Consider the following 12,053-nt stretch of genomic DNA (forward strand, 5'->3'; position numbering starts at 1 on the left):
AGCCGGGGGACTGAGGTTTTCAGGGAACCCCCGGCCTGACCCCCGACCCCGGTCAAACCGGGAGTTCGCTGAGGGTGGGGGAAGCAATTCTGTCCTAACTGCTAAACGGGGGGGGGGACTCGTCAGCCTCACCGGTCCTCCCTGGAACCTCTAAACGGTGAGCTCGCTGTGGCCGGGGAAGGTGTCTGATGTTGTGTCGTACTCTCCCAAGTGCTCAGTACAGAGCTCTGCGCACATTGAGTGCTCAATAAATACGATGGATAATAAATAATAACCAGTGTGGCCTTGTGGGCTTGGGAGTCGGGAGATCTGGATTCTAATCCCAACTCTGCCACTTTTTTTCTTTTAAATGGTATTTGTTAAGCCCTTACCATATGCCAGGCACTGTTCTAAGCGCTTAGGTGGATCCAAACTCATCGGGTCGGACGCGGTCCCTGTCCCACATGGTGCTCACTCACAGTGTTAATCCCCATTTTACAGATGAGGGGACTGAGGCACAGGGTGGTGAAGTGACTCGCCCAAGATCACACAGCAGACAAGTGGGGGGGGGGGTGGGGGTCGGGATTAGAACCCAGGTCTCTCTGACTCCTGGACCCCTGCTCTATCTGCTAGGCCGCGCTGATTCTCACTTGTCTGCCGGGTGACCTAGGGCAAGTCACTTCACTTCTCCGGGCCTCAATTTTTTCCTCTGTAAATTGGGGATCCGATACCCTTTCTCCCTCCTACTTGGGCTGTGAGCCCCAGGCGGGACAGGGACCGTGTCCGATCAGATTCGCTGTCATCTGTCTCGGCATCTAGAACGGGGTTTGACACCTACTCGGCGCCTAACAAACACGGTGATGACAGTAACAATAAGAAGGAATCTCATCGGCCCAACCTTGGGCGCAGCAGACCGAACTAAGCGCTTCAGGTCCTTACGCTCTTCGGGGGGAGGCAGACACAGAAACATTTAACGAATATTTAGGATAAAAGCTAGCCCGTAGAGCGCAATCAACGTACGCACACGGGGGCGGAATGAAGGGAGGGTGAGGAGCTAGGGGAAGGGGTTGGGGGGAGAGGGGGCGGGGGGCCACTTACCTCGGGTCTCTTCCTGGTAGGGCTGCACCTTGGCCTGGTGGGTGGCGGGGTCGATGTAGACGGAGCTGATGCGGGTGGGCAGGCGCAAGCTGCGCTGGGACACCCCCAGGATGCTTATCTGCAGCATCGTGTCCAGGAAGGTCACCCAGTTCTCGTTCCACAGCAGCTTCCCCACCTTCCCTGGGGAGAGCACGGGGCGGGGGAGGCGTCGACCCGGCTTCTCCTCCCCGACCCCTTTCCCGCCCCTCGCTCTTCTCCTCCGGCGGGACGCCCGAGGCCCACGGGAAGCGGCGGCCACGTCGCCTGACCCGTTGCCAGAGCCGAGGCGCCCGCCCTCTTTCGGCTTCCTCCCCCTCGGCCTGCCCGGGCCGGCGGCTACCTGCGAGGCTGGGTTACCCGCCGGGGAGGGTCGGGCGCCGGAGCCGGGCAGAGGAAAGACCCCTCTCTCCCGCGTTCCCCGCCCCGGCTTCTAAGTCTCCGGAGCGAAGGACCGGATGGGTGCCGGGGGATAACCCTCTGGAAGCTGCCAAGCCCACACAGGGTCCTCCTTCTCTCCCGGGAGCCGTGGCTGTCGTCTCCGACCCTCCTGGGCCTCCCTTACTCCCCCTCAGTCGATCCGCCAGGGTTATTTACTGAGCGCCTGCTCTGCGCAGAGCACCGGACCGAGCGCTTGGGGGAGTCCATCCCCGCCCCGGAGGGATAGCGCCTCCAGCCGCCGGCGGAAGGCTACCTGTGCCGCTGGCCTCCAGGATTCCCCGGAAGGTGGGCCCGTAGTCGTAGCCGCGGAGACGCAGCTCCTTGTAGACGTCGTCCTTGGACAGTTTGTTCTCGCCGGCGGGGTCCCCGGGGGTCTCGGCGGCCCCCTGCCAGTTGTCGAAGACGCTGGCGTCCGGCTCTTCCCACTGGTACGCTTTTCCTGGAGGACGGGCGGGGAGGGGGCTCAGGGGCCGGGCCTCGGCGGATCCCGCCACCGGTCCGCCGACTCTCCCTCTCCCCGCCCGCCGCCTCCGCCGCAACTCACCGCTCACGGTCAGGTTCCCGTTCTCCGACACCTCGAAGGAGCGGGAGGCCGGCATGAGGCGAACTTCCAACTGCACGGAGCCTGAGGGGGTGAGACGGACCCCGGCCGTGCCCCTCAGGTGGCGAAGGGCAACCCCCGCCCCTCCCGGAAGTCCCCCCGCCAGCGCCCCAGCTTCCTCGACGGCTCAGCCAGGGACGGGGCCCTCCGACGGGATAAACGAGAGCTGCTCTCGGGGGCTGGGGGGGGCGGCTTCAGTGCCTATAGACCCTAAGCTCGCTGTGGGCAGGGAATATATCTACCGACTCTCAATCCGTCGGACTTACTGAGCGCTTACTGTGTGCGGAGCGCTGTACTAAGCGCTGGGGAGAGGCCAGTGTAACAATAAGAAAACCAGTCCCTGCCCGCTACAAGCTTACAGTCCGCACTCTTTCGGATTGGACTCTCCCAGGCGTATAATACGGCGCTTTGTCATCACTCAGTGGTACTTACTGAGCGCCGACTCTGTGCAGAGCACTGTCCTAAGCAGTAAGCACTCCATAAATGCCACTGATGTGGACTGATCGGATGGAGCCACACAGGAAGCGCTTCAGAAACACCACGATTATTTAGCGGCTTTGTCGTTAACTTTTCTTCCCGGGCTTTGTGAGCCAGAGTCCCGACCCCTTTCCTAATGATCAAGATAACTGTGGTATTTATTAAGCGCTTTCTCTTTGCCAAGCGCCGTCCTGAGGACGGAGGTAGACACGATCCAGTGAGATCGGACAGAGGCCCCGTTCCACACGGGGCTCTCCGTCTAACGGGGAGAGAGAACCGGTATTTCATCTCCGTTTTCCGGGTGAGGGCACCGAGGCCTCGAGAAACGACGTGACCCGCCCCGAGTCACGCGGCCGGCAAGCGGCGGAGCCATTCGAGGGTCGGCGCTCTTTCCATTAGAAGAGCACAGTGCTCTTCTCCACCGCCCCCGCCCCGTCCTTCATTCACTCGATCGTATTTAACGAGCGCTTACTGGGTGCAGAGCACTGTCGAGCGCTTGGAAAGCACCATTCTTCACAGCCGGTGCGCGCGCTCTCACCTGTCTTGGGCAGGATCGTGGCCTGGTGGATGGTGACGTCTTCGAACACCACGGGCATCTGCTCCATGACCAGCCCGAGGGAGCGGGCCAGGGTCTTCCAGGCCAGCACGAGGTAGCCGGTGGCCGGGTAGAGGACGCGGCCGTCGATGCAGTGGCCGGTCATGAAATGGTCAGGCGATTCGCTGCCCGTGTCTGCCGGGGAAGGGAGGGAAGCTCAAGCCCTGGCAGGCCCAGGGCAGACCCTCGGACCACCCGGAGTCCGGGCGGACTGGGGAGGGACGGGGCGAGGGCTCTCACCGACGGTGTAGACGGAGGAAGAGTCGTCGCCGGAGCCGTTGGGGAAGTCCTTGGGGGTCGGGACGTCCCAGGTCTGGCTGTGGTCCCATTTGATGAAGGGGGAGATGAGCGGGGTGCCCACCGGGGCCGGGTATTCGGTGGGTGGGAAGATCTTGTTCGAGTCGACGTTGACGCTAGACGGGGAGGGGGGTCCGGGTGAGAGAGCGAGCGAGGGGTGGGGAGAGGGGGCCGGGGGGCACGAGAGGGGGCGGGGGGGGAGAGAGCGGGCGGGAGACCACGCAGGAGCGCGGCGAGGGAACGGGTCTCTGGACCCCGACAGGGCTGCAGATCGCCGGCGGCCCGGGCCCCGGGCCCTCGCCCCCCTCGCCCCCCCGACCCCGGGGCCCTGCGGGCCGGAGGCCCTCACCCAGAGAGGTGCAGCTTGCCGACGTTTGTGAGGAAGAACTCCACGTTGTCCTTGTGGTCCTTCTTCATCAAGGGGATGATGGTGCAGGTCGATTTCAAGCCCCTCTTCAGGACCGCCTGGACGGGGGGAGAGGGGTGGCGAGGGGGTGAGGTGGGCCGTGGAGGAGGAGGGGGCGGCCCGGCGGGCGAGACTCGGGCCCGGACAGGAAGTCCGTCTCCCCCTCTAGAGAGGAGGCTGCTCGCGGGGAGCGCCTATAGTACAGCGCTCGGCATACAGTGAGCGCTCGACAAATCCCGTCCATGACGACGATGGGCAGGGAACACGGCTGCCAACCCTGTTATCCTGGACTCTTCCAAGTGCTTAGCGCAGGACGTGCTCAATAAGTAGCCCTGCTTGACTTATCGCCAACTGGGAGGAGCAGTGGGGCCCGGTGGAAAGAGCCTGGGCCCGGGAGTCGGAGGACCCGGGTTCTAATCTCAGCTCCGCCGCCGGTCTGCTGCGTAATCTCGGACAAGTCGCTTTACTTCTCTGGGCCTCAATTCCCTCATCCGTAAAAGGGGGATTAAGCCCCCGTGCCCATCCCGATTAGCCTGTACTGTGGCCCAGTGCAAAGACCATAGGGCTGGACGTGGGTTCCAGTCCTGGCTCTGCTACGTGACCCCGGACACTTCTCTGGGCCTCAGTGACCTCATCTGTAAAATGGGGATTAAGACCGCGAGCCCCGTGGGGGTCAGGGACTGCGTCCAACCCGCTTATCTCGTACCTACCCCGGCGGTCAGAACAGCGGTGAGCGCCCACTAAGTAGTTAACCAGTACCAGTTATCATCATCATCACCCCAGCGCTTAATACGGCGCCTAGCACATAGCGAATGCCATTAAAAACCAACACGGACACATCTCCCAACTCCGTCCCCTCCCCAGCGCTCGGCCCCGTTCCCTCCCCCCGGCAGGCCCGGCCCGGAAGCCCGTCGGGGGCAGGGAACGTGTCCGCTTGTCGTTCGGCCGGCCCCTCCCAGGCGCCTAGGACAGCGCTCCGCGCAGAGTGAGCGCGCGACAAAGACGACCCGACTGAATGGCCGACGGGTCGGCGGCTCGGGTCCCCCGCGGGCGGTCGGTACCTGCAGCAGGGCGTGAGGGGCGATCTCGAGGACGACGGCGTTGTCCGGGACGTGGCGTAGCGCCTCCTGGAAGAGGACGGGGCTCACCAGGTTGTTGACGTTGTACTCGGCCGAGGAGGTGCGGGCCAAGCCGCTCTGCCACTGGGCTTCGGGGATGGAGGTGCTCAGCCAGCGCGAGGATCGCGGACGGGGGTTCTTGATCACCTGGGCGAGATTGGGCGTTGTTATTATTATTATTATTCTTCTTCTTATTATTGCTAAGCGCTCTCCCTGTGCCCAGCCCCGTTCTAAGCGCTGGGGGAGATAACAGGTTCGTCGGGTCGGGGATTGAGAGCGTGAGCCCCACGCGCGACAGGGACCGTGTCCATCCCGATGGAGCCTGGCCCCACCCCGGCGCTTAGTAGAGTGCCTGGCGCTTAGTAAGTGCTCAACAGGTAGCACGATTATTATTATTAGTCACCCCACTTCCTCCCGGGGTCCCCACTCCTAGCGTCTCTTCCCGCCCCTCGCTTTTGGGCAGACCGGGTTGGGGGGGGGGGGGCGGGAAGGGAGACCCCCTTCGCCCCCCCCACCAAACCCAAGACCCGTCAGGGACCCCCCACCACCCACCTGGGCCAAGGACAGGGTCCGATCTCCTTAGAACGCGTCAACCCCCGCGCTGACCGCGGAGCGTAACTATTACCCTCTAGACCGGAAGCTGGTCGCGCCCAGGGAATGTGTCTATTGTTACACTCTCCCGAGCGCTTAGCATCGTGCTCTGCACGCAGTAAGCGCTCAATAAATACCGCTGAATGAGAACCCGAAGAGTTTATCTGGGACTCCGCACAGGGTAAAGCGCTCGATAAATACCACTGATGAAGGTGGCCCCGACCGCCAGCCACGGATCGACCGCCGAGCAGCGGGCCGCTAATCGCTCACCACCGGCAGCCCCACGGGGAGCGGGGGGAGACCCGATTCTCTGGCGTCCCCCCCGGTGCTCAGCACAGCGCACGGCGCCATTATCCCTTATTAAGAGCCGGCTCCGGCCCGAACCACTCTCCCGTTTACAGAGGCGGGAGAGCCTGGAGGGGCGGTCTCCCGTCTGCCCGGGGTGGGAGCCCCGAATCCGGGGCGAGGACCCACCTTCTTCAGGGCCTGAAGCAGCGTGGGAGCGATGGTCTCCATGTAATAGGAGTGGAAGGCCACCCCGCCCGTCCGCACCTCCTTGGCGAACACCCCCTCGGCCTTCAGCTCCTCGATGAACGTGGCCACGGCCGCCTAGGGGGGAGAGACGGAGACAAGGAGGGACACGGACAGGCAGAGACAGACGGGGACTGAACCCCCCCCCCCCCCCCCCCGAACTAGAGCGGCCGAAGAGGGACGGGGCCCGAAACGCCGCCGGCAAACGGCCGCGCGGGAGGGGCACCGACGGCGGGTGGCCGGAAGTAGCCGGGGCGCGGGCGGAAAAGCGGACAGATGCCCTCCCAGAAGTCCACGAGGTCCCCGGGGCTCTCTCAGAGATGGAGGAGTGGCCAGGCTGCCCTCCTCAGGCCCCAGGCCTTGCGTGAACGCCGTGAGGCGCAGCGAGGTGACCGCCAACGGCAAACTCTCCTCCGCCCGCCCCAGCCCGCCCCGGCCTAGCCGAGAGGACCCGGGAGACCTGGGTTGGACCCGCCCCGGGGCCCGCCGGGTGACCCCGGCCTTGTCGCTCAACCTCTCTGGGCCTCAGTTTCTCGTCTGTAAAACGGGGATAAAGCCCGGCCCCTCCCCGGCCCGCTCTGCGGCCCCCGGCTCCCGCTCACCTGCGGCCCAGAGATGGTGACGGTGTCCTCGGAGTTGTGGCAGGCGGGCACCACGCCGGGGGGACAGCGCTTTTTGCACTCAGCCCACGTCAGCCCTGCCCGAGAGGACCCGGTCAGATTGGTTGAGCCCTCGCTACGTGCAGAGCGCCGTACTAAGCGCCCGAGAGAGGACGACAATTCACCGGACCCCTTCCGTGCCCACCGCGAGCTACGGGGGGGGGGGGGGGCCGGAGGGTCGCCGGGCCTCTTTCCCCCACCTAGACCGACCCCAGCGAGGCCAAGTGGAAAGAGGCCGGGCTCGGGAGATCTGGGTTCTAATTCCGGCTCCTCCACCTGCCTGCGGTGGGACTTGGGGCAAGTCATTTCACTCCTCTGGGCCTCAGTTTCCTCATCTGTCAAACGAGGATGAGATTTCTTGCCTCTTTCCCTCTTAAGGATCGGGTGGGACAGGAACCGTGGCCTGCACTGATGATCTTTAACTATCTCCAACGTTCAGTTCCGTGATTCACACAGAGGACGCATTTAACTAATACCACGAAAAGTCATTTAACTTCTCTGTGCCTCGGTGGGGATTTAATAAATACCCGTTCTCCCTCCCTCCTCCTTGCCCGTTTCCCCGACTGGATTGTAAGCTTCTCGCGAGCAGAGAGCACGAGCGCTTAGTACAGCTCGTTGGGGGCAGGGAATGTGCTTGTTTGTTGTACTACACTCTCCCGAGCATTCAGTACAGTGCTTTGCACGCAGTAAGCCCTCACTAAATACAACCGAGTGAATGAACCCGGTAAGCACGCAGCGTGGTCTCTAGTGGCAAGAGCCCGGGCCTGGGAGTCAGAGGACGTGGGTTCTAATCTAGGCTCCGCCACGTGCCTGCTGCGTGACCTCGGGCAAGCCGCTTAACTTCTCCGGGCCTCAGTTCCCTCATCTGGAAAATGGGGATAGAGACTGTGAGCCCCATGTGGGACAGGGACCGTGTCCAACCCCATCATCTTGTATCTACTCCAGTCCTTAGAAAAGTGCTCGGCCCGTAGTAGGTGCTTAACAGATACCACAGTTATTATTATTATTATTGATAATAATAAAAAAAAATCCCACCGACAGACCGATTAGACCGGGAGCCCCGTGTGAGACCCGGACCCTAACTGACCTGATGATCTCGTATCTCCCAAGCGCTCGGCACAGTACTAGGCCCATAGCGATCGCTTAACACGTCGACGGTCATTACTAATTGACGGCGGGGGGACCACCCCCCGACGCTAAGGCGGGGGTGGGGTTCGGGGGGACGCACCCACGGCCGCCATGCTCCCGGCGGGGAAGTTGGCCTCCTTGATACACTGCCCCCTCCAATAGGCGGCCAGCACAGCCTCCTCCTGGGTCAGGGAGCCGTCCGCGTAGCCGCAGGCCACCTCGCCCAGGGAGTGGCCGATGATGCCGTCTGCCTTCAAGCCCATGGCCATCAGCATGTCGATCTGAGCGATCTGCGGGGGGAAGGGAGAGGGGGTTGATCCCGACGGGCCTCCTCCGCCCGCCTGCCTCCGACGGCACCTCGCGCCCCCGGGGTCCTTCCGACGTTGAGCGAGCCCCCTCCGGCTCCACCCAAGTCGTCCAAAGCACCCGAGCCGGACGCCCCCGTCACCGTCCCTTGGCTCTCCTCCAGGACTCGGCTCCTTCCTGAATCCACCCCGGGGTTGGGCGAAATCTCCCCGCCTCAGCTCCGCCAGCCCATCGTCTCGCCCACCCCCCTCGGGCAAGGGGGTCCCGGGCCTTCTAGGCCGCCCGTTTCCCTCTTCCCGGGGGCCGGTCGTCCGGGCTGGGGGCCCGGAGTCCGTCGGTCCTCACCTGGATGGCCGTCAGGCTGACAAAGGCGTGGACGATGTCGTCGAAGGTCTTCTCGTCCGTGCTCAGCAGCAGCTCCGAAACCTTCAGCCCCAGGGGCTTCACGGCCTCGTCCGACCGCAGGATGGAGTTTCGGAAGATCTCCAGGCGCATGAGGCTCAGGCCCATTCCCCGCCACTGCGTTCCCATCCCTGCACGGGGAGGGGGGGATGGGGTCGGGGGTCACCAGAAAACCTCCCGGGACCTCCCGGAGGGTCGGGCCGTGGCGGGGAGGGCGGGGCCGAGGGGCTCGTCGGCCGGGACGGCTTCCCTCGCGAATAGGGTGGGCCGAGACGGGAAGCGGTCGCGGGGGTCCCCCCGGGGAACGGCCACACGGGACGTGAGTTGCGGGGGCACCCCCGTCGGCTCCGGCCCGGGGCCGGTCTGGGGTCTGCCGCCGAGCTCCGGGAGGCTACCGAGGCGGGGGAGGTCTAGGCCGGCGGCCACGGGGCGGCTCGGCTCCGGCCCGCCGGGGACCCGGGCCGTGTCGAAGTCCGAGGGGCGGGGGCTCTGGGGCCGGCCGGGCTCTAGACCGGAAGCTCATCGGGGGCAGGGAACGGTCGGGGGACTCCCCCACGGGCTCGGCCCGGCGCGCGCTCCACGGGGAGCGGCGGGCCGGTCGATCGGACGCCGGGAGGGGAACCGTCGCGGGCGGGGCTCGGCCCGGCCGGCTCACCCGAGCAGATGAACCAGAGGGGCGGCTCTCCGGAGGGCGCCTGCTTGACCTCGGCGGCCTGGCTCTCCCCGCCCAGCACGGCGTAGCCGCGGAAGGGCATGGCGGCGGCGGGCACGAGGGCGATGTCGTTGAGCATGCTGACGAAGGTCCGGTCCTCGCCCAGGCCCCGGCCCCGATCCAGCAGGGCCTGGGCGGCCTCGGCCGTGCGCCCGCTGACCTGCAGCAGGCGGGGCGGGGACGGGGGCGCCGGCGGCCGGCCCCGGGGGCCGTGGGGCCGCAGGATCACGTGGACGTTGGAGCCGCCGAAGCCGAAGGAGTTGATGCCCACCAAGCCGCCCCTGACGGGCGTCGGCTCCGCCACCACCTTCAGGCGCCCGTCCGTCAGGGCCGGGATCTCGGGGTTGGGGTGGCGGAAGTGGAGGTTGGGGGCCCAGACGCCGTGTTCCAGGGAGAGCAGCACCTGCCGGGGGAGGACCGCTCCGACTCCGGCCCCCCGCCCCCACCTCCTCCGGCCCTTTCCCCGCATCCTCCCCCTGGCCGCCCCCTCCGCGTGCACCGGACCGCCGATGAGCCGAGCGCTCGCCGTGTACTGAACGCTGGGGAGAGGATGCTACGGCGGCAGACGTATTCCCCGCCCTCGACAAGCTCGCCGGGGTATTGGTTCGATCGCTCACTCGATCGTATTTACCGAGCGCCCACCGAGCGCTCGCGGGAGGATGACGAAACAACAGCCGTATTCCCCGCCCCCGTCGAGCTTGCCGCGGCATTCGATCCGTCGTTCCGTCGTACTGAACCGGGCGCTTCCTGCGCGCAGGGCGCCGCGCTAAGCGCTAGGGAGGTACGATTCGGCAACAAAGAGAGGCGATCCCTGCCCGCAAGGGGCGCCGCGCGCTCCGAGGCGCTCAATAAATACCACCCACTGACTGACCTCCTCCCCCGATCAAGCCCCTTCTCCCCCGCCCCGCTCGCCCTCCCTTCCGCGTCACCGAAGCGTTCGGATCCGTGACCTTTGGACATCTGATATTCGCTCCGCCCCCAACACCCCCCCCCCCCCCCCGGCACTCAGGTACTTATCTTTGAGTGACACATTAGAAATGATTTATTGATTCCCACTAATGCCGTTCTCCCCCGCTAGCGCGGAAAGCTCGTTACGGGCAGGGGACGGGTCTGCTGATTCTGTTGAACCGCCTTTTCCCGAGCCCTCGCCCCAGCGCGCTGCACGCGGTGAGCGCCCGACAGATATGCCACGAATGAACGGAACGTAAAAAACATTTCCGACTAAGCCGTGAAGGCCCGGGAGGGATCGGATTACCTTCTATCTCCCCGACTGCAGCTTACGGTACCATTATTAAGTTTCTTCTCTTTTGACTGGTACGTGTTAAGCGCTTACTACGTACCGGGTGTCGGGGCGGATGCCAGCTAACCAGGTTGGACAGAGTCGCCGTCCCACACGGGGCTCACCGTCTTAATCTCCGTTTTACAGACGAGGGAACCGAGGCACAGAGAGGCTAAGGGACTCACGGCCTAGGCCGCGCGGCCGGGATTAGAACCCAGTTGCTTCTGCTCCCCACGCTCACTCCCAGGCCCGTGCGCTGCCCGCTAGGCCCACGCTATTTCTCCCTGCTTGCTGCGGGCGGGAAACGGCTCTGCCAACTCTGTCGTGTTTTCCTCTCCTTGGCACAGTGCTCTGCACCCAGCGAGCACTCAATTAATCCCAACGATGGATTACTATTCTTACTGCTAATAAAAAGGAAAAGTAATGCAGCACACCCGTGCTGAAGAGGGAGTAGGCTCCTCAGGGGCGCAAGACGCGGCCCCCCCCACCCCCCCCATTTTATCACAGAGGGAAGCGGAGAAGCCGAGCGGAAAGGGCTCGGGCCCGCGAGTCGGGAGGCCCGGGTTCTAATCCTGGCTCTGCCGCTCGTCGGCCGAGTGACCGAGTCACTTCCCTCCTCTGGCCCTCGGTTCCCTCATCTGCCAACCTGAAATTTACCATCCGTTCTCCCTCCTACCGCGAGGCCCGTCTGGGACCGGCGCTCAGTACGGTGCCCGGCCCGTAGCAGGCGCTCAGCCGACACCGCGGGGACGACACACCCGTTCTCCCTCCTGTTCAGCGGAACAGGAGGGCCTCTGATAATCCCACGCCTCTCCCAGCGCTTAGTTCGGCGTTCGGCATGCGGGCCGCGCTGGACAGATGTCACGGTTACGACGGTCTTCCGGGTCCCTGGGACTCCGTGGCTAATCCGCCAGAGGCCCAGGGGTAGGGTGGAAGCCCCCCGGGGTCAGGGAACTCCCGCAGCGCGTCGCGAGGCTCGGCGGGGACCCGCCCCCGTCCCGGGGGGGAGCCGGGCTTACCTTGACCAGGCCGGCCAGGCCCGAGGCGGGCTCCGGGTGTCCCATGTTCGACTTGGTGGAGCCGATGAGCAGCGGCTCCCGGCGGGATTTGCAGAAAGCCTGGACGATGCCGTTGACCTCCTGGGGGTCGCCCACCTGCCGGGAAAGGCCGCGGGTCAGGCCGGCCCCCACGAGGGACGGGGTGCGGAGGGGGATCCCGGCTCCCCGGAGCGAGGGGCTCACCTTGGTGCCGGTGCCGTGGGCCTCGACGTACTCCACCGCGTCCGGAGAGATGCCCGACGCCTTGTACAGGGAGCTGACCAGCCGCTCCTGCACGTCTCCGGACGGGAAGGTGACCCCTGCGGGGAGAGGCGCGGGGCAGACGGTCACGGGGCTCCC

General features: G+C 65.0%; 1 protein-coding gene across 1 annotated transcript in view; it reads right to left on the reverse strand.

Moving 5' to 3' along the window:
* FASN (fatty acid synthase) overlaps positions 1-12,053 on the reverse strand; it is a 30,732-nt gene that overhangs the window by 12,830 nt on the left and 5,849 nt on the right. The window contains 14 exon segments of the mRNA XM_029057044.2: positions 1,078-1,257; positions 1,808-1,993; positions 2,099-2,179; positions 3,171-3,362; positions 3,468-3,640; positions 3,874-3,989; positions 4,992-5,195; positions 6,114-6,248; positions 6,773-6,867; positions 8,058-8,247; positions 8,609-8,796; positions 9,321-9,780; positions 11,676-11,810; positions 11,898-12,013. Coding sequence (XP_028912877.2) covers positions 1,078-1,257; positions 1,808-1,993; positions 2,099-2,179; positions 3,171-3,362; positions 3,468-3,640; positions 3,874-3,989; positions 4,992-5,195; positions 6,114-6,248; positions 6,773-6,867; positions 8,058-8,247; positions 8,609-8,796; positions 9,321-9,780; positions 11,676-11,810; positions 11,898-12,013 — 2,451 coding nt within the window.

The sequence above is a fragment of the Ornithorhynchus anatinus genome, unplaced genomic scaffold, assembly GCF_004115215.2.
Source record: "Ornithorhynchus anatinus isolate Pmale09 unplaced genomic scaffold, mOrnAna1.pri.v4 scaffold_264_arrow_ctg1, whole genome shotgun sequence".
NCBI classification, from domain to species: domain Eukaryota; kingdom Metazoa; phylum Chordata; class Mammalia; order Monotremata; family Ornithorhynchidae; genus Ornithorhynchus; species Ornithorhynchus anatinus.